The 23241-nt window shown below is 33.1% G+C and overlaps 3 protein-coding genes across 6 annotated transcripts; 2 read left to right on the top strand and 1 right to left on the bottom strand.

Annotated features, from left to right (window-relative positions):
* The first annotated feature begins 176 nt into the window (after positions 1 to 176).
* On the top strand, positions 177 to 4775 carry NKAIN (Sodium/potassium-transporting ATPase subunit beta-1-interacting protein). The gene is made up of 5 exons (XM_077441400.1): positions 177 to 518; positions 599 to 736; positions 816 to 896; positions 1805 to 2054; positions 2126 to 4775. The coding sequence occupies exons 1-5, from the start codon at positions 477 to 479 to the stop codon at positions 2728 to 2730; spliced, it is 1116 nt and encodes a 371-aa protein (XP_077297526.1). The 5' UTR covers positions 177 to 476; the 3' UTR covers positions 2731 to 4775.
* Positions 4716 to 15346, bottom strand: Asph (Aspartyl beta-hydroxylase). 4 transcript variants are annotated; one of them, XR_013261199.1, is made up of 16 exons: positions 14680 to 15346; positions 11441 to 11653; positions 11261 to 11373; positions 10503 to 11048; positions 10021 to 10129; positions 9670 to 9744; positions 8500 to 8568; positions 8299 to 8414; positions 7766 to 8222; positions 7499 to 7614; positions 6228 to 6462; positions 6044 to 6153; positions 5697 to 5931; positions 5373 to 5625; positions 5083 to 5305; positions 4716 to 5015 (listed from the first exon to the last, which is right to left on the bottom strand). XR_013261199.1 is itself a non-coding variant. In XM_077441368.1 (16 exons), exons 1-16 carry the CDS (start codon positions 14726 to 14728, stop codon positions 4865 to 4867), a joined length of 3066 nt encoding a protein of 1021 aa, XP_077297494.1. In that variant the 5' UTR covers positions 14729 to 15346; the 3' UTR covers positions 4716 to 4864. The 4 variants fall into 4 exon arrangements, 3 of the variants coding, with proteins under 3 accessions (XP_077297494.1, XP_077297508.1, XP_077297504.1); XM_077441368.1 differs by having other exon boundaries at positions 6048 to 6153; XM_077441382.1 differs by lacking the exon at positions 10503 to 11048 and having other exon boundaries at positions 6048 to 6153.
* Positions 15347 to 17032: 1686 nt separating this feature from the next.
* On the top strand, positions 17033 to 18138 carry LOC143914175 (UPF0235 protein C15orf40 homolog). Its single transcript, XM_077434284.1, has 5 exons — positions 17033 to 17184; positions 17267 to 17311; positions 17387 to 17483; positions 17566 to 17693; positions 17794 to 18138. Exons 1-5 carry the CDS (start codon positions 17134 to 17136, stop codon positions 17887 to 17889), a joined length of 417 nt encoding a protein of 138 aa, XP_077290410.1. The 5' UTR covers positions 17033 to 17133; the 3' UTR covers positions 17890 to 18138.
* The last annotated feature ends 5103 nt before the right edge of the window (positions 18139 to 23241 follow it).

Below are 23241 nucleotides of genomic sequence, written 5' to 3' on the forward strand. Positions count from 1 at the left end.
TGTAGCACTATCAACAATCGAACAACGACTTGAAAAACTTGTAAATAATAAACAGGCCAGATTTTCGTATTAAATAGTCACATTTAACATTTAGATAAAACATTTAACTGTTAATTCCAATACTCAATTTAAGTGTAGCATAAGAGGTTAGATTTTGCTGCCTGCGCTTAAATTGCAGGGCTTGGCATTGGTCACATATAAGGTTGTTATGTGGAGCAGCGTCTGTGTCGGTTGTCAGTCGAGTCGGGTCGGATTGAGTCGTGAGGAGTCGTGAGGAGTCGTGACGAGTCGTGAGGAGTCGTGAGGAGTCGGACTAGTCTTCGAGGGGATGGGGTCTTCGGCGGCGGCGGCGAGCGGTGCGGGGGACCCCTCAGCAGCTGTTCATGTGTTCATGTGTTCATGTGTTCATGTGCTCATGTGTGCTGATGCGGTGATATGCTGATGCTCATGCTCATGCTCATGCTCATGTCGATGTCATGGCGCGACGACCGCTTCTGCTGCTCTGTCTGCTCCACCTGGTTCGCACTCACTCTTTCGAGTCGGTCGCTTCGCACATCTTTCTGTTTTTATTACTAATTTATTTTCTGTTTCATTTCAGCTGTCCACTTTGGAGAGACAAGTGTTTGACTTTTTGGGCTTTATGTGGGCACCGATACTTGCCAACTTTTTGAACATACTCTTTATCATATTTGGCTTCTTCGGAACGTTTCAGTATGTGGCCAAGTATATTTATTCTGTGAGTATATTGTTCTAATATGATGCTTCGTAATGACTCGTACACTGTATGTAACTTATTTTATTATGTATACTTTCAGTATGCAGTATGGAATATATTGTGGTTAGCGTGGAACAGTTTCATCATATGTTATTATTTAAACGTCGGTGTACTTAATAGAGTAAGTGATATTGAGTTATTTTTTAATTGTTTTCTTTTCGTTTCTATTCTATTCTATACTTTGGGGTCGCTATGGTGCTCCTAATGTGGTAAAATTTCATTTCGAACACTTTCTTGAAACGGTGTTTTTCTGGTAAAAGCCGAGTTTAGGGCCGGGACGGACCGCTCGCCGCTGTCATTGGCTGTTGTGTGTGTAAATATTAGTATTGCCAGTGCAGAGGAAAATGGTTTGGTCTGCCCCAGCCCTAAACTCAGCTTTTACCGTTTTTCTCATATAAAGTTCAGCGATGTCAACATATCCAGACATGAGGAAAAGATAATAAAATTAAAAGTGCATTCAAGTGAATGAATGCCGTTTTTAAATGAAAAAAAAAGTACATTTCAATATGCTCTCAAATAAGTATTGAACGTTGCATGCGAGTTACATGTTGTATAACGAGGAGAAACAAAAAACAAAACACATGTGTGATACAACATATGTAGTGGAGCGAGTGAAGGGATCGAAATGGCAATGACCGGGTCGTAATGTTAGAAGAATAGATGAAAGATAGACGAGAGAAGGATTTGAATGACATAAAAAAGGGTAACAAGGGACATGGTTGGACAGTGTGGGCGGGATGGCGAATGGTTGCAAATGATGATTGCTTTAAATATTTATCTGGTCCATTTTATTAACTACATATGTATGTATATTATTTTATTTATAAAATGTATTTGATTAAATATGTAATCAAAATATTAATTCTCAGTTGTGTGAGTTAAGTTGGGCTGTTTAGATAAGGGAGCAGATGAGTAAAAATTTGATGGAATTAATCAGAATATTAGGAGGAAAATTGAATGTAAATTCAAGTAATTTAACAAAACATTTAACAATGAACTTTGAACTATTTTTGTATTTTATTTTTTCAGGATAGTGGACTGTTAGCATTAGGCACAGGAAGTGTTAGTTGGTGGGAAGTGAATGGTTGGGGTTGTCGTGTGCGATGGGGCGACGTCGACGGCAGTTCTTGGTTGAGGCCCGTTGAAGTCGAGGGTTGCCTCATGCACTATGCACACATCGAAGCCTTACATGGAGCTATACAATGTTTATTTGGATTTTTAGCAGTAGTTTTAGGTTTTTATCACGCTTCCAACTTATCCAAGGCTGATGATAGTCACAGTAAGTCCTTTTCATTCGATAATCCAACATTTAAGTTATTTATTTCGTAATTAAAACAATTTTTACTATAGCGAGAAGCAGTATGAAATCGACTGGTAATCAGTCTTTATACTCGGTGGAATTCACTCGACCGGCCGAGTTACGTGTCGAGTCGGCAGCTAAACCGATGACGCCGCGTCGAGTGAAGAGGAGGTCTGTTTCTTCCCGCCATTCGACGAGGCGATCTTCACGTCGGTCTTCTCAACGTCGCGCTGGACATCACTCTAACTCCGGCCATACAAATCCATCTTACCGACAATCAAGCCAACATTCCTTGAACGATTCGTACAATGATGACGAGTTGTACACCAATAGACCAGCATCGGTCCGCTCGAGTTATTCCAACTTTCATGCTGCCCGTCCTATAAGTTTGCACACCGATGGTAGTATATTCCCCGAGGCTAGTTATCATGGTGATAATTTGCACCCACATTCGGCTTCGAGTCCTTCGCCACTTCCGGCTGAAGCGACTCCACAAGTGCCCCAGAAGCGAAGTGCACCCGATCCTACGCCTCCGAGTGTTCCTTACAGAATTTATGGTAATCAGACCACCTTCTTCAACAGCGGACCACCGGCCTATAACTTGCACCAAGGGTCTCATTTCCCCCATCCACCAGAAACTGAAACGGTTATGTGAGTCGTCTAATGATTCTGATTGGATATTTGTATATACAATTGTTTATCGTATTTTGTTATGATACTATATAGATGTAAGACAATACATATGTATAATTTAGATACAGGGTATCCCATAAGAGCGGTGCACTCTTTTCTACGACTTGCAATTTCTCGAAACTCGTTTGTCTCAACTTTTCGTCTGCTTGATCAGAAGTTTGTGTATTGTATACAAAAATGTTATTTTTTTTTAAATACATGTTCGTTCATATGTAATATCTTTAATATACGAGACATATTATGATTATTCATGGATTTTTAAGCATTATCACACCTTTAAAATATTTAAAAATAAATTCTCACTATATATTTTTTTAATAGTTAATGCTTATTTCGTAAAGTAAATATTTCACTATGTAAAACATTCGTGTATATACATACATATACGAACTCGACGACGAAATTTCTCGAGTCTCGAGAAATTTCAAGTTGGTGGAATGAGGTAGACCCCCTAAGAGACCAATTTTGTAAATATTTATTTATTGTAGAACTTTACACTACAATGATTGATATTAAAGTAAATCGTTTTAATTTTGTAATGGTAACTTTTAATGAATTGTAAATTCGTTTTAATTATATCCTTAAATTACCAATTTTGAATAACTTTTTAACCCTAAATTAGAATATCAATTTTTACTTGTTGAAAAATAACACTTTTTTACACAAAATTTAGATTTATAAAGTGATATTATACGTTTAAACGCTTTGTTAAGTTTGATATCAAATTATGTTTCTCTTGGACATGATATAAACATTATTGTTAGTGCAAAAGATATTTAGTTTTAAAGAGAAATCACTTTTTCAATCATTATGAATTAGAATATAATTGTGATCCTTTGAAACCTTTATAGAGTGCATTTATAGCCGATTGATTGTAGTCTATTAATGCTTATTATAAATGTGATTTTCAGTAACATGCTACAAAGTTGTTAAACTTTTATACACATAGGTAATTACATATAAATACATACATATCTATTTAAGACAATGTATGAAATGCGGACGATCTACAATATATTTGAATTGGATCCAAAGCGCAATAATAGTTTTTATCAGTGAAGATCTCTCATTTAGTTTATCTACATATATCATATGTATGTATACGTTAAGTTTTATTTCTTAAGTTAGTGCTCAATTCTAAATACATGTGTATAATAAGTAATAACAGATCAGTTAAATTTATGAAACCCATCGCAATTTTAGTGTGATTTCTTAACTGTGTTCACAAGAAAATGGAATGTTATTTTTTGGTTTTTGATGTGATGTTTTTACAAATTATAATCAGGGTGAGTTTATTCTCTGTGTTGCATTCATAAATTATCTTTTTATATAACACGCTAAAAAAAATTTGATAGATGCCTATTACATTTCTTAGTTTCCCGTTATAAATGATGAATAAACCAATTTGTAAACTCAAGGTGAAAACTGGCTAAATACATTGTAATTAATTATTCATAAAAATTGAAAATCAGATTGTTTTTACTTATTTTTTTAGATTTACCTTGTCATATTTTAGACATAAGAATTATTATGACGCGACCTGTGTACATTGTGCAATTTGCATGAATCTAGAAAAATAGTTTAAAACTATCGATAATTATGCCGAGTGCAAATTGTGCACCCTAAACTGTTTTATAAATATTAACCCCTCAGGTTCAAATCGAATAGTATCTGAGCCAAAGTACTCCAAATACGTGTTAAACATGACAACATTTCTATGACAAACTTGTTAAATATATCTTTGAACAAATGTATAGGATTAGTATAAACCCAATAATATACATAATTAAACAATACATATTGTAATATTTTATATGTAAGTAATTGGCGGTAAACTTATACATAGTAGATGGTTTCTGAGAAGTTGTTCAGAGTGCTTCGGAATTGAGTATCTTTTTGATATAGAATTTTACATTCATTCGATTATGAGAATAAAACTATCTATTTTGTAAAAAAATATTTATTTACAAATTACATATCAAAATAAAGATGATCAAACAAACTAGTACCTTTTACTTTTTCATTTTTATCAAACACACATGACAAACGGTGAAAAATGCAATTAAATAAAAAAGATTTCTTTATACATAACATTCCTAAATGGCTGGTAATTGAAGCCTCTCCTCTTTAGTAAGTTCTGGATGCCATAAGTCCACAATCAGCACAATCCTAAAAGTCGTTCCATTGTGCCAAACTTCATGTTCAAAGCTATCGTCAAAGATGAAAACTTTTCCCACTTCCCAAGATCTTAAATAAGAATTGGTCGATTAGTAACATTTATTTTTACAGTCGAAATTATCTGAAAATATTGTACCTTGTTTCTTTGTCAACTCGAATATACGTATTATCAGTTCCTTGCAATCCGAGATGAGCTCTTAATCGACAATTAGTTGGACCAGTATGGGCGAACACATGTGTTCCTGGGGTCATAGCACTGAATTTAATTTGACCCCGTCTACAGCCTCGTGCGGCAGCTTCAGATCGTACAATTTGACAAGTGATGGGGCATTTGACACAATGACTTTTGATTTCAACGCCTACAATGTTCACACTCCAATTATTAATAATATAATTTGTGTGTATTATGTGAACCAAGCAAGTTACCTCTGACAAACAGTTCATATTGTGACCAATGACCGGTGTCTTTAAGATTTTCTTGCTCCAATTTGAAGTGAGATTGTATTTCTGTCGCTTCTTTAGCTATTTTTTGCCAATTGGCTTCGAGCTCTTTAATTAATTTAACATAAGGCGTCTGGTCTGGTCTCCACCAGGGTCTCCCCGTAAGTCGATCGACATTGTAAAGTGAGCGTTGCTGTGGAGACAAAAACACTTTTTTGTCAGCTCCTAACTGATATATCTGTAATTATAATTTAAAAAAATTGTATTCGACCAACACAAAGCTTTTCAAATTCCAGGCGATAAACAAACCTTATCAGCTTCATTTTGCCGCCTTAGTCTGGCCAAAGCATCCCCGAGATGAAATAAAAAACGACCTTCCATTGTACCATCTTCCCCGGAGTCGATTCCTCTTTGTAGATAGACCACACTTTCTTGGAGATTATTCTCAATCGTTTTAAGTATGAAACCATGATGAACTAAGGCGACGCCGTCATTAGGCCAAATACTCAATATTTCCTTTAGAACTTTTCTTGCTCGATCGACTCTAAGAAAAATATTTTATTGAAATTGAATCATCATTGTTGAAGAATATACGTTTTTAATAAAAAGATAAAAATATGCAAGATGTTGAGAAAGTGCTGAAAAGGTGTTACTACCTACTTATTTACCATTAGGTATGTAATGGCTAACTGATTTCTGAATTTTGGTTGTGATGGAATTTTTTTTATTAACATTTCGTGTACTTCTACGGCTTCCATGTGTTTACCTATAAACAAAAAAAAAATCGTTATATAATGTTTAGCATTTAAATTGATCTGAACAAAATGAAAAATAAAATACCTCTAAATCTAGCTCGATCTATCACTCGTTCGGCGACATTGACAAATGTAACATCATTGATTGTCATATTGAGAACTTCTCGATAAGCTGCAATGGCGTGATTGAGTAGATTGTTGTTCCTCTTTGATTCGGCCAATCGGTCTAGCGCTTTTGCACGGCCTAACTTTGCCCTCCAACACGATGGATTTGTTAATGATAATGCAGTGAATCGTCTGAAGGCGTCATCTAAATTTCCCTAAGGATTGTGGATGGGTCACTAGTAGGCACACACGTTTGTTAATTTATTAATAAAAAATTATAAAAACTAAGAAAAAAGAAAACAAACTTGAATTAAAGATAAGTTATTGGTAAAAACAAATAAAATTCCTTAAATGGACAGAGCTTGAAGTGGGATGGAATACAACTATGAATATTGAAGTTCATACATTTATATACGTATATCTAATACATAAATACTTCTTTGTTTGACTTTATGTACTATACAATAATTTAAAACAATTAAGTTTCTTTTTACAAGGTTTATATTACTAGAGAGTTGTTCAAAAGTATTCCATTTTTTAACTACCACATCAAGCAAAGCTCATAATTTAACTAAAACAAATTGATTAGGACAAAATGTATGTACATACATTGTATATGTATACAATATAATTAAATAAATATTTTGTGTTAAATTATAAATATTATGAAAAATTTAAACACAGGGATGTCTTTTGGTTGAAAATGTAATACATTTACATATGTAAGTAGGTAAAAAATAAAAATTTGAGCATGCTGTCACATACATACAAAACGTGTTAGATTTATCCAAGATAGTAATATTTTTGTGGGTGCAAATATCACATCATAGAAAAACGCAACACGCAATCACATACACAATTCACATGCAAACTTTAATACTTTTTTTGCAGCAACCATACGTCAGTTAAGCAAAAATTCCAATTAATTATCTAAAACTAGGAATAAAAGTTAGTTATAAGGTTTATAATGGATCAATCGAAGAGGCCCTGTACAAATACACAATCCCTGATTATTAACTTTTCACAACTGTGAATTTAATAACAAAATACGGTTCTACATATGAATATGTAGTAGTGGGGTTAACACATTCAGGATGATTGCTATTGTCTTTTATTTAATTGATTAACTCTCAAATTCACAACATTGAAAATAAACATATTTTTTAAAAAACACATCTGATAATATTTCATTAGGTCTATCACCAGTATTGCATAAATTGATAAATAAAATCTGTTTTTAAAAATTCTTACCTCATCCATCTCTGCCTGAGCTAAATCTAATTGAAGAGTCCAATCGTTGTTTGAATCTTCACTCCAATTATCGATATTATCATCGCCGACAGAGTTACCCCCGGTGGGTTTAGGTCCTACAATATAATTAGTTTTAATAAGCATAAATGTATGTAAATACATATATGTATATACATCTATACATATATAGTTTGTTTTTAATTTCTTAGTAGGTATACAACGTTGGTGGGTATATGAAAATTAAAGCTATCTTGAATTATGTAATACGTTTTCGAGCTGGAACTACTGGTTTTTCATCATCGCTATGTCCTTCAGCTTCATCATCTAATTCAGGCAGTTTTCCATATTTTGCTTCAAGTTTCTTCATCAGTTCCGAATCGTCCAATTCTTCAGAGATATCTTCCTCCTCTTCTTCTTCGATTACTTCTTCCTCTTCTTCTTCGTCTATTAATTCTTCATCATCAACTTCTTCCTCATATTCAATATCTTCTCCTTCTTCAACTTGCTCAACCGGAGCATCAGTTTTGCCAACCATAGGACTCTTTGCGACTTCATCTTCAATATCTTCATCTTCTTCAATGTCTTCTTCTTCTTCATAGTCAACATCCTCTTGCACATCATCGTTTTTGACATCTTGTACAGCCGTAACATTTTTAATCACTTGTTGAGCTTGGAAAGCAGTTGCTTTAATATTCTTAACAATCGGTTCAGTATCACTTTCATCCTAAAAACGGTTTAAACTAATTATATTTATACGTATTTAAGAGTCACTGAAATCACACCACGATCTATTTAAATACCTCCTCATATTTATGGACAATAGATGTCTTTTTGATGGGCGGTTGTTGTTCGGGAGGTTTGGAAAATTGAACCAGTTTCTCTTCTTTTTTTTTACTTACAGCTTCATTGATAACTTCTAAAATATCGCCAAACAAGTCAGTCATCATCATTGTATACAATATGAAATATAGATAATGTTTGCAACAGAATATTTTTTTTACCTTCAGCATCATCTGGTAATAATGTCATCCTCCGAATAATTTCCTTTTCATTTATTTCGTCATTTTCAGCTGCGATGGCAATTATACATTGTATTATATTGTCAAATAATTGAAATACATATGCATGTACATATATAAATATAATTGTTTATGACACACAAAGAAAAAGTCAATCAAACAGAAAATAAAATGATTTGCAACAGATTATACAATAATAAAAAATCAACAGATAAACCATAAAATTTACTATCAACACAGTGATGATCGAATATTTTAATCAGGGAAGAGAAATGTAAATAATAATCACAAATTTTTAATGCCCAAGTAAAATATGTAATCTGCCTTGTATTTGGAAACAATAGCAGTTTTTTGTGCTTTTAGTTGGGTTAAAGGTAACTGTCACCAATCAAGTGTCAGTGGTGTATTTAAATAAGTTGAAGCACCGTTCACCATATTTTATTCAAAATAAAATGTTTGCAATAATTAAAATTCGCGGAAAACATTGTCTCTTCCCTGATTTTAATATACAATTTCGATTAACAAAACTAAAGATTTCTACGCTATTTGTGAAGGGTGATCATCAGAAGTAAAGAAAGCATAGACCCGAATTGGCAATGCCAAATTAACTTTATTGGCAATAAGAACATAATGTCGATTTGCTTTTCAATTACATTTAGTCATTATGTTATTTATTTAGATATAAGTTCACTTTTAAAACCAGGTATAATTTATCATTTATCATAAGATAAAAAGAGAAATAAAAATAGCAATTGATATTAAAATTACAATCAACATTGGACGGTTTACCTGGTACTTATAATACAAATAACAATAGACAGCTCCATTAGTTCACAAAGCAAGAGAGCAAAAAGGCATGGTTGACAACAGTGTCCCAACGCCGATCTTTGGTCATCATATGTACATACATACAAATAAAGCCTTACTTATATTAGTGTATGAAAGTATGAGTGTGTTAGTCAGGCCACGAGCAGTACAAAATGCCTTTTAGTAAGGATAGACTAGCCTTCAATGATAGAAGCCAAAACCAAACTGGGGAATATGAAGCTGTTTTATAGAGATCTAAGCAATAGGGCATGCATGCATGCAACAGTGGGCAGGCAGACAGACAGACAGGCAGGCAGGCAGGCGTGCATGAAGTGCGGTACCGACCATTGCGCCACTTTCTGGCTAACACGCAGTAGGTCACCAATATAAGCGCCAGCCCCACGGCGACTCTCATGCCCACTGTAACACAAGGCATTATCAAACCCGATGTACACAACTCGTGGCCCAACCAAGTGAACACACAAACACGTATCGTTTCACAACCACCACACATATACAATATATAATTTACTTAATTTACTAAACAAAACTATCTGAAAAACAGTAACATTATTTCATATTTATTCACTTCTAGATACATACAAAGTTTCAAAATTAATAATTTATTTTTTTCATAAGCCCACCAATGTGTATAGGAAATATTATTAAAAAATAGAAAAATAGAAAAAATCTTACTGCCACTATTTTCTTCCTGTTCTTGAGCTAATTTTTCAGCTTTTTTAGCGGCTAATTGCTCTTCTTCTCCCGCTGTGTTATCAACGACATCTTCTTCAAAAGAGTCAACCTAAAAAATAAATCATCAAATCAGGATCTACTACGATAGCAATATTTCAAAACGTTATTATAAATTCACTGCCATTTGAATGACTTTTACAATAAATAAATAGATAATGTCACAACGCTATACATATGTAGTAGAAATATTGCATTATGTAAACACGGAAATCGGTAAATAATATAGACACTTATCAATGTCAAGAATTTTAAACAAGCAAATTAAAAAAGAGATCGGTTGAGGTAGGTTAAGATTATTCATGGATAAAAAATGCAAACAAATACACGCATAAAAATCATTAAGATTGGTTTAAAATAATACAATTAACAATATGTTAATAAAACGACGAAGATTTTCACACATATTTGTAGCACAATCAAACCTCTTCAAATGGTAAATCTTTAGCATCATCGCCGATATCATCCTCATTGCTGAAGTTTAAAATATCTTCAGTGCTTTCCTGATTTTCAGCGTATCTTTCATTACTAGCATTATTATCATCATCGTCATCACGGGGTGAAATATTCAAATATTCATCTTCGTCATCTTCACCACCGTTGTAATTTTCTTCACTATACTGAGTTTCAACGTCATTAATTTCAACACTGAAATTTTCTTCATCTTCTTCTTGTGAATTCATATTATCTTCATCTTGTTCATCTTCATCATTTTGTTCATCATTATTATTATCGTCATCATCAACTTCATCCTCATCTTCATCATTATCATCATTATTTTCTTGACTAATTTCGATATTATCATCTAACTCATTGTCGTTATCTTCATGAGAATCAACAACTTCAGCATCCTCCCCTTCATCATCGTCATCATGGTCATCATCAGGCACATCACTTTCAATATCTTCAATTTCATCGTCATGTTCATCAGCATCCTCTTCGTCATCATGTTCATCGTCATGATCATCATCCTATTATATCATGTAAATAAATTAACTATGATAGAAGACTTTTTTTCTAGAATTGACTAATCGGGTAACAAAAATCTTATGATATGGCATAAAAACTTCCAAAAGAGGTAAATCATCAACAATTTAAAACACATATATACCAAAGTTTGGAGTGTTTTCTTAATTACTGTACTAATGCACAGGAATAAAAAAATAAAACACAAAAAACTTACGGGATGTTTCAATTCCAGCGTGTGTTCATCGTGGTGATCATCGTGTATAGGGCCTTCATCAACCCAACCATCAAAAACTTGAGCAAACCTAGATTCAGCAACAGGAGTATCCACTGGAAATTAAAATTTTATTAAACCCTGATTGGAGAACATAAATCGAATGTTTAACATATTACTTACAATCTGTTAAGCCTCTATTTTCAATTATAATTAAACCAACCAGCGCCACAAGAACTCCCAGCAGTACAAAGAAAATAATTTTCGCACACCAATGCCCGCCAGTTCCCCCTTCATGGTGCACATGGATCACAGAATCTCCTTCACCCTGAGTCGAAGCCGGTTGTGGGGTGTGCGCTTTAGTCGGCGGAGTAGATGGTCCCTCATCCGAATCATCTAGATTCAACATTAATGTCAATATTAAAACTTTCACACAAAATAATAGATATTCACGTGCTATTAGAAACCTTTCATATGAGTTGAATGGAATTTTTGAGATAAAATCTATGTAAAAACATTACATTGTTAAAATGGAAACAATTCACAAATAAAAGTAAATGTGTATAATACATAATAGGCAATAGAACAATTCAATACATTTAAAATTTCATGTCTATGTTCTATTAACAAAACACAATATCATTCAGAGTTTTATACAATGCTTAGCTAAATCGTTGCTCTTTTTTGTTTGTTTGTTAAAATGAGCTAAAATTTTTAAGCATCATCACTTCAACACTTATGTTGAAGCTAAAGTAATCACTCTGAATAACAGTGGTATTGGAATTAGACGAAAACTGAAAAGTAACAAGGGGTGCATCACAAGGATAAAAACAATAAAAAGGATTCATATTTATGGATGATATTGTGCAATTAATATTGTCTTGGGAATCATCATCACTCGAGTGTACCTGCTAAGCTAAACTTTCTAGCAATATATTCAGCCTCAGCTTTAGTCCGATCACTGCTCGACGTTTCTGTATGAAATGTGGACATAAAGTACATTCAGGACACGCTTCACAAAAGTACGAAATGTTTATTAATAATACGAATTGACCAATTTAGTATTTTTCAAAACAATTGCCATCATGTACATATACATATCATATATGCACATATAATAAATATCATTATAAGACGATAACATCATTTTTGTGCAAATAATTTTTTTGTAGATTAAAACAGATCTATTTGCTGGAATTGAGAACTTATTGTTTAAAAATACTCGCCATCCATAAGCCAAAGCTCTGCCAAATAAAATGTAAAGAATAAAAATAAATTGAAAACATATATTTATATATGCAAATACATAAGTAGAATAGAATATGGGGTCTTCAAACTATACATGATCCATGTCTCTTTTTGTCTGGTCCCCAAATGAATCTCAAATCGTAAGAATCCAATAGCATAATAATATATATGAGGCATTGCAAACAAATTTGCCTGGAGAAAGCGGACCAATCAATGAGGAGGTGTGGGGAGTTAAATGTGCAGGGGAATGGATAAAAAAAACGGAAGGAAGACAAAAATGACAATGGATCTCCTTACTTAGAAGCAAGCCAGCTACTGAGAGCTAGCACTCTTCAATAAGAGCATTGTAATAAGGAGATAAGTTTTGAGCGTCAGGCCCCATCTATGTTATTCTATATCTATGCATAATAATAATAAACATAAAGGAAGATAATAGCAAGAACGGTCACTTTCATCATACATTATGCTTAGTTCATCTACCTGGAAGAGTCTTAATAAAAACAATCATACAATTATGTAAAATTAAAATAGAAAGAACTAAAATACACTTATACCAATCAAAATCGATTTTAAATAACGTATTTAAATGTAAAAATATAAAACATGAAATTAAATTTATCCAAGGGGGGGGAGGGGGCACAGCACATACATAGATTTTCCTATGGTTGTATGTATACTACATACAGAATTGGCCCAGGTGGGAAATTTTTGAACATCAGAGACTTTTTTAATATTTTTTGTACAATTACTATTATATGGAGCCATTCAAAGTTTTTATTTATGTATTTATAGACAAAATTTTCATACATTTACTAATTATAATCTCGATTCCGGAGGCCGGAAAATTTTAGTTGCGTTCAAGTGACTCGAATATGTCTTCTCCAAATAAATTCTGTTAAATATGATCTTAAATGATGATGCGTTATTCCTCAGCGTCTCTATATCCGTTCGATGCTTTATATAAGGACTTTGAAATGCTGAAATCTACACCACAAACCTTAACAAACGTCCAAAACAAAAAGGCATGGGCGAAATTGAAAAGAACTTGTTCACTAATCACTGCTAGCCAAGTGCTTCCTCGGCAGATCACTAGAGTTCAAAGTGCAGAAACATTGATGACGGAATTTTTGGGGAATATTGAAATAGTATCTATAATTAACAGGGATAGGGAAGACTGAAAAAGGCCAAATTTCAGAATTTCAAAGTCAATTATTGCTACAATTTTACGTTGATGACTATTCTTAGTATCGAGTACACGCAGTGGTGTCACCATAATAGTTTCCATGGGTTTCCGGAAACCCGTTGTTAAAAATCAAAAGTTTCCGGAAACCGGTTGTTAGAATTCTAAAAATTCACATATTTTTTGTCAAAAATTATACAAATCTTGAAAATTGTGTTCGACGATTACAACTTCGAAAATTTAGCAGTCGATCACGTAGCACATTAAGAGAAAATACATTTTTTCCGTTATGCACAAGCAAAATTAACTGTTAACGGTTAAATGTGTAGCAGCATAGATATAGAATAACTTATTATTTTTATTCTATATCTATGGTCTGCAGTCTGCACTCGGAATCATCCTTCCTAATAAGTCATAAACTTTATTGTGTCGTTCTGTAAATATCCAAGGAAAGCCAAAGGCTCCAATTTGTTTTTCATATATATATATATATATATATATATATATATATATATATATATATATATATATATATATATATATATATATATATATATATATATATATATATATATATATATATATATATATATATATATATGTTTATGTATATATAAATTGAAAAAAAATTGAAAGCCTGTTGTTCCAAAATTGGGGTGTACACGTAGGACACCCAAGCCGAAATTTAAGTTGTGAATCAATTGGCTGAATTAATTTGGAGACATTAGGTCGGAATTGAGTCACCTTTTTGAGTCACAAACAAAATTTTCTGGTCCTTGGAATCTAAATAACAACCAATATTGTGTTTGAATTTGCACTACTCAAATTATTCAATCGAATGGATCACATTGGTTAATGATTAGCATAATTGTGTTGCGCATTTGATGCGAAGTTTGACCCGGTTGAGAGAAAGATGGATGTATGGATGTATGGATGTATGGATGTATGGATGGATGGATGGATGGACTTGGAGCAATAGCAATAGAGGGTATACCTTTCTTGCGTCTCTTCTCCTTGCGGCGACGCGGCTGCGCTTCCGACATGGCGATGGACGGCCGCCGACGAGCAGACTGCAAGCAGGACCGGGACCGGGACCGGGACACGGGACCGGGACTAGGACACCGGAGCCAGGACGCGCGACGAGCACGGACACGGACACGGACACGAGGCGCCGGCGACACCTAAAGATAGATCCAGCGGTTCCACCCACGTGACATATAGCACGTGACACGTGACACGTGACACTCTCTCGCTCCACCGCCTGTCGCGCGCCACGAGTGCGACAGAGACACACTCGGAACCCGGAACCCGCCTAAATATACCACCGTTCTTCCCGCACTACGCTCTTTTTTTTACTTATTTTTTTTTTACTAGTTTTAATCGAGCTCGGCTACTGTACTGACACACACACTTTATGAATGCTTGCTCTATTTGACAAGTTGTCAATGTCGATTGACACTCGACCAGTCAGCGGAGTGACGGATATATTGATGTTATTTGTAAAAAAGGAGCTATATAAAAAAATAGGGATTTATTATGACATGGTTTTAAGATGGCAGCACTGGGCCAAGTTTCGGTGTGACACACGACATACGGGGACGCGACAATTGGTGCAAGTCCAAAAGGTTCAACGACAAAATGTACCCGAAAATTAGTGCACTGACAAAATGTACCCGCGACAAAATGTTCACGTGGCAAAATGTCCACGGAAATAATGTTCAAGCGACAAAATGTTCAAAAATCCTAAATTTTCCTATTTTAAAGGAAAAAGTAACTTTTTATTGTATTATGTTTATCGATGTATATGGTACTTTTTATCGTATAGATCGCGGGCGTTATTAAATTAGTATAAATGACAGGTGTTATTTATACTAATTTAATAACGCCCTACGCTTAAAAAGTTTTTTTTTTTCAAATTTAAATAAGTAAATATTGGATACGACTAAAAACCCCTAACATTTAAACTAATTCAATGACATCTTAAAATGATATTCAATGAGTCACAATGACATTCGCTTAAAATGTAATTGTTCAATTTAAATAAGAATATGTTGGTGCGGTTGAGAACACCTGTAATTTATACTTATTTAATAACATCCGCGATCTATACGATAAAAAGTACCATATACATCGATAAATGTAATACAATAAAAAGTTACTTTTTCCATTAAAATAGGAAAATTTAGGATTTTTGAACATTTTGTCGCTTGAACATTATTTCCGTGGACATTTTGTCGCGGGTACATTTTGTCAGTGCACTAATTTTCGGGTACATTTTGTCGTTGAACCTTTTGGACTTGCACCAATTGTCGTGTAACCACGACATACACACCCTATTTTTTAAAACCGCGAAAATAAGATCAGTGACCAATTTTGATTACAAATCAGTGGACATCTCGAAGTCGAATTTTCTCTCGATCATAATACTTCCGGTGGCCGTGACCCCATCGAAAGTCGAAAAATCGAAATCTTTATGATGATGTTCGTTTACCATGCATACATATGAATAGCGGGTAGTATATATGTATATCAATGGGGTGTAGTAAAATTCTCTCTCTTTTTGTCGTACAGCCTTACTTAATTTGCGCGAGCAGGATACAAGACGAAAAGGCTGTTCCTCTTGTATCCTGCTCGTGCACATTAAGTAAGGCTGTACGACAATAAAAAATAAAGAGAATTTCACCGCACGCCGCTGATATATATTATATATATCCAGTACCGTTTACCATGCATACATTCTTTTCGATCTTTAAACTTAAGATCTTTCGATATTCGATCTTTGCTTTCCAATATGTGCTTTTTGATCTTTCAACTTTCGATGCAGTGAACCAGACCTTAATACTTTGTATACGGATAACGTAAAAAAGACCTACATACGAGTATGACATAGTGGAACTGTTTCGGTGATTATTCCGCAAAAAGCGATCTCACGCACGTCACTAAAATCTTGATCACGGAACATCTTGCACCCAATAACTCTATCAATCGAAAGAATAGTCGTGCGCTCAAGTCATTGAAATAGCAGAATGGAAAAAAATAAAGAAAGAAAATGCTCGCTGCTCGGATGGCAATCGTATGGATGAGATAAGGAAAATTTATGGAATTAGGTGGAAAAGTGTCGATCAAAATAAAAATTGGATATTGGAGCGATAAAAATATTTTTGCTGCAAATAACTGTCAAATTTATTCACAAATATGATCATTATTATTTTGATATAGTTAATAATTTGGTAATATAAGCCGTTCTAGAAATTCTCAATAAATCTCATCTCTCGCAAGGATTTTCCCGACAAAGCGATTTTTGGTATTGACCGATCTTTTAGTGTTCATTACTGGTCGATAAAAATAGTGTTACGATAGCAGTCATATTCTGACAGTTCTCATTTGGTTTTTTAAACGTTAATAAAGATCTCACAAGAAGTAATCAATTTCAAGTTTCATTTTACATATGAAAAAGGTGTTGAATGTCAAATATTACACAACGCTCTCGTTTGTTAATGTTCGTACATATGCATGTTGAAATAAAATAAAGCAGATAATAAATTTTGATACATATATTATTGAACTGATTTTCTTTTCAGAATATGCCAAAAATAAAAAATAGCAAGCAAGTACTTAGTAAAGATGTAAAGTATTATTTTCTGGTTTTCGTAGATGTTTCTGCTCTTTGTTTTTGTTGAATTAATTTTATTTTTGAACAGGTTACCAAACCGCGAGGACCTTTTAATGAAGATAAACATGGTAATATTTTAATTAAGATACATGCAAAACCTGGTTCAAAAGTTGATGCAATAACAGGTATGTTTCATATCATTTTTCTTATCGAATTTAGATTTATATACTATTCAAATTATATATATATATATTGTTATATATTCAGATATATCTGAAGAAGGTGTTGGTGTTCAAATAAATGCTCCACCCGTAGAAGGAGAAGCAAACATTCAACTTGTGAAATATATTTCACAAATTTTAGGCATAAGGAAAAGTGATGTCTCGCTAGAAAGAGTATTTTAAATTTGTGTTGTTGTTTCTACATAGATACATATTAGATTTATATATTATTAAATTAAAATATTAATTCTCGTTTTTTTATTGATTGTTTTAGGGGTCTAAATCTCGTGATAAGGTTTTGCAGATTTCAAAAGATGCTTCGAGTATAGAACAAATTAGAATAAAATTCAATGAAGAACTTATAAGATGAACACGAACATACATATGTATTTAGATTATTTTTGGTTTGGTTTGGTTTACCATCCATGAAATACGCACTTACATACATACATACATATATTGAATTATTATGCTGAATATTCCAAATACTTCTTTTGATTTATTTAATAATCAATGGATGAAAATTGAAGACTTTATTTAATAAATATTTTATTAACTTTATTAAATAGATACTTTATTAACATTATTTAATAAATTTAAAACATTTATAGTAACATTTTATATTCGTTTTTACTTCTTATTCAAAATTTATTTTTGAGATATACTATCAATAAAATCCTCCAGGAGAACGTATGTACCTATTGCTGTTATCAGAATCTATTCAAATTATATTAAAATTCAAATCAAATCAAATCATTCTAATCGTTTAAATAAAAACTGGATAAACAAAAAAAATTACACCATGTAATTAAAGAGATTCACTATTTAATATGTGGATAAAGAAGAGTAATACATAATATGATATTGAAAGTAAAATAAATAGAAAAGACCAAAAATAAACACGCAAGAAATGAAGTAATTAATAATAACACGATCTGAAACGACTGTGGCAACAACTAAATAGAATTATTGGCAGAATAAAGGTTTCTATAGACAATGTTATACTAAATGCTTTTGAAAAAAATTATCTTAAGCCAGCGTTATTTTTAACAATTTTACTAAAACTTTTAATAACAGTGTTAAAGGCATTACACCTAACTGTAACGTCTCATTGTTGGATAAGGCACTGTATACAAACCACTCTCATGTATACATGTATGTTTCTAAAAATCGAGTAATGAGTACATAAGATAATAAAGTCTTTAAATATTAATAAAGCCCCAGATGAAGACAGCTTACGTTCAATTGACAACTCATCAATTAGCTTAAAAATATTAAATAAATATTACTATAGTTACGGGGAAATATCCTAAGGAAATGAAAATAGGAATCGCAAGACCTATCCGTAAAAAAAAAAGAAGCCGACCAAACTATGAACACTATCGACCAATTACTACTATTAATAAATAATGGATTCAACAATAGGGAACTTAGAATACAGTGGTATTAGATGTCCTCTATTAGATAGGTGTAAAGATTATCTCTATAATAGGTATTTTTAAGGTAAAATTTGAAAATGCTTTAATTGAGGAAATATCAACTAATATAGGTATGGCACAGGGCTCTCTGCTTGAACCCTTGCATTACCTGGTCTATGTGAACAACCTCACTAATATAATCAATAATTTTGAAATATTTCAGTGTTCTCATGATACATGTTTTTTGGTGACAGATGATTATTATATAAATAAAGCCTTAAGGAAACTTCAGATCAACTTCACGATGCTAATGAAATGGTCTAACGACGCTGGTTTGATATTGAATTAAACAAAACAAAACTTATCTATGTAAGCTCTAGTGACCATTGAATGAAATAGAAAATTAAACTTATTGCACACAAACGTAAATGTTTACATATCTAATATATAATTTCGAAAGAGACTTTGTATTTAACTATCGTTGGTTCGTAGAAAAACAAATGAATATTCAAATAAATTTGAATAAAATAAAACTATTCAAATAAATTTAAGCGGTATTACGAATACCGAGCGAAGCTGGGTAAAAATACTAGTTATAAATAATCATGTATGTAATTTTGCGTCCATAGAACTTGTCAAAAACCAAACATATTTAAGATTATCATTGGTAATCGCCTAAAATAGATCAATCACATAAAATACGTGTAGGTTATATGTATGTTACTTAATTATTTGTAATACGTTACAGGACTTCTTGCTAAATTCTATCTAATTAAATCTAAAATCCATTTTTTATTTTATACTAGTTGTTTTACCTGGCTTCGTCCAGTATTTGTAATATAATCAGCTTCAACATGGCGAATATAATAGTAAATATTCATTTGTTTTTTATTAAATCTCTAATTTCGTATGGACTAAGCAGTTACGGATGTACATACATTAAATACGCACTTAAACTAAATATACCAAATTCAAACAAGATTACTAAAATTCATAGTACCACCCAAGATTAAAGAGAATTTTAATGGATTATTCTTCTTTTTTAAACTTCTGCCAATTCACGGGAAAGCGAAATACCAATAATAACTAATAGAACAAATTTTCAGTAAAGCCATTCAAAATACATCTTATCAAAAAAATAGCGCGGTGTCTCATTTTTTGAGAGGTTTAAGCTTCTAAAAGTGTACTTTTTATATTAAATATTATGTATATTTTGTGTTTTATTTATGTACTAGCTGAACCCGGCATGCAATGCCACAATAACGCATGCAATTCCCGTACCCGTTCCCGTTTTTGGGCGATTTTTTTCCCGTTCCCGTTCCAGTTCCTGTTCCCATTTGCCGGAAAAACGCAGACGGCGAATATATTTGAAATTATTCAATTGTTTGTTAATTTTACCCTAACAACACAGGTGGCGACGCGAAAACATTTGAAATTATTGCGTTGCAGTTTTTCATTCCCGTTCCCGTTTTTGATAATTTGTTAAGTTTATTTTATTTTACATGTTTTAATCGTTGTTTTATTTTATTTTTGTATTTATTTTATAAAAGGCCACAGCGCCCAAATCTTTTGTAATATGTAAAAAAGATTCATACAAGCAAATGAACAAATAAGATTTTGGATGGTACATGGTGGGGGGGGGGGGGGGGGGTACAACTAAAATATCCCGGTTTGGGGTATTAATCTTGCAGCCCTATATGTACTTTGTTGTATATTGTAAATAAGTACAACATTTTTGCCGTCCTTTATATATATTTTTGTTTTAAAATATCTTTGTTTGATAGGGGATTTTGTAGTTATTTTTAAAAAGTAAAAGCCGTATTTTAAAAAAATAAAATGTATATACATATCTATAAAAAAAATAATGAGAAAAATTATAAGCCCCCTCTCCGAGAGATGTCATTTGGGGGTTCAGAGGGGGGGGGGGGGCATTTGCCCTCCCAAATTTGGCTAGGCTAGGAACATGCTTTCATTTGAAATACTATGAATCTTAATTAAATCCATTAAGATTAAGTAACTTATTGTAGTAATGTAGTAACTTGCATTTTTGAGGTTGCAAAATATTTATTTTAAAGGAGGAGGCCTATTTTTAATTTAAATTTCCTTGTCTTCATGCGGACCAAGTTTATAAAATAACATAATTTTTTTACATACCTCCTTTACGTTTTTGATAAATTGAATTTTTAAAATTACTTTGCCTTGTCTTTTATATTTCTGTGTCCGCAAAAGTGTCAACCTATTTTGATTATAATTTGACTGTAACAACGATTCTTTGACATCAGTATTTTTCTTTTGAATCAATCTATTTATTTATCGATTACTAGCGGTTTATATTATAAATACGGCTTCGCTCAGTATTTATAATATAAACCGCTTAACAATGACTACTATAATAGTAAACATTTTATTAAAAAAAAAAATCAAAAAAGAATTTGTTTTTTTTTTTTCTAGGGCTTCACCCACGGTGCTCTCTGAGCCTTTGCCTTCTACGGCTTAGCCCTCAGCCCCATCCTGAGCCTTGTGCCCTCTAGGGCTTCGCCCTCGGTGCTGCATTGGGCCTTTGCCTTCTAGGGCTTCGCCCTCGGCACCCCCCTGAGCCTTTGCCCTTTAAAAAATAAATCGAATCGGCGCCTATGAATCGAAAAAAAATAAATCGAATCACTTGTTTGATGACGACTGCGCCCCCTTCGGGGCCCCATACGGCTGCGCCCCATTAACTATTGCCATTGCCGTTTAGGGCTTCGCCCCTCTGCGCCCCATGTAACTCTTATTCCTTTCGCGACTACGTACCTATGCGAAGCAGCATTTTCGTCATTACTTATATTAAAAAATAAGCAAAGGTCATGCCTTTCCACGGAGACTTTAGAAGATGCTTTGCGAGTTAGCATTTTTGACATTAAACCCGATATCGATTTGTTATGTAAAAACATGCGACCTCATCTATCGTATTAAATGGTTTCATGTGTGTATAGTTTTTATTTAAAAAAAATGTTTTTAAGCAAGTTCCTATAATTTTGTGCTGACTATAAATATATGTATTATAATTGTAATAATTATTGGCAAATAAACCTTTTAAATAGAAAAAAAAAATTTTTTAGGGGCCGGGAATTAATTATTTCAGATTTAGGGGGTGGTGACATGAAAGTAATTGGGAAGCACTGTATTAGATAATGGTTAAAAATTATGTCACCGAAGGGTCGCTCAACTTCTTAATTACTTGCGTAGTGTTGAAAATGAATGATACGTTTTATTTTTTTTGTCGCCCTCAAAACCTAGCGTTCCGGGCAAATGCTTGGCTTGCCTCCTCCTGGATCTGGGCCTGTGTGTGTGATATACATATAAGTTATATGTATATCTATAACCTGACTTAGGTGGTCAGGATGCTTTAACCCACAAAAAATGGTTTACTATTGTCCTACAAAGCAAGGAAGCAAAAAAAGGTTGACAACAGTGAACCACTTTTTTGTGGCTGCCTATGTAAGTCTGGATATATGTATGTATGTAACTTTTCGATGTCGATAACCCGACGGCGTACGGGTAAACCAAAAATGGTTTTTATATCCCGTTTCCTTTCTACTATATTTATTTTACAGAAGAGAATGAATAAATAAACAAATGAATTCCCATTGGAGTTTCAACCTGTCACAGATTGAGCTCGCCTACCTCTCTTAGGGCGAAATCACACAGCGCAGCATGTGGGATGTGGCATGTAGGATTTTTTTTTTAGATAGTTTTAAACATACAGAAAAACTATGGTATACGTGTTTACATAAGTGGTATCATGTGGTATATATGTACATGGTACCGTCCTTTTAAAACAAAACACAATGAGCTGTTTCGCTGAAATTCTATACTAGTGTTTATCCTTGCTTGACAGTGATCTAAAGTGTCTAAAAACAGTATCTAAAAAAAACGTCCCACATACCACATCCCACATGCCGCGCTGTGTGATTTCGCCCTTAACCTTTTTCAGATGTTGTACCTACCAGTACTGTGGAAATACTACCGTTCAGCAAATACTCTTCAAGTATAGCCAACGTAATCGAAATTTCTCAAAACTACATATGTATGTACATATGTATTAGTGGACTATTTTATCAAGATTCCCTTATGTTTGTATTACATTGAAATGATGTAAATAATTGTAATTCAGATGTTTGTTCGAACATTCAAATTTTGAAAGTGTTCAAATCTGAACCTATTGGAAAACCATTAGGCGTTTTTATCGCGGGACTAAATTCATTTTTAGTACTCGCATCGTTGAAATATATGTTTCTGCATCCCGGCGCACTCACTAAGCTCTA

Source organism: Arctopsyche grandis, chromosome 1 (genome assembly GCF_051622035.1).
Source record: "Arctopsyche grandis isolate Sample6627 chromosome 1, ASM5162203v2, whole genome shotgun sequence".
Taxonomy (NCBI): Eukaryota; Metazoa; Arthropoda; class Insecta; order Trichoptera; family Hydropsychidae; genus Arctopsyche; species Arctopsyche grandis.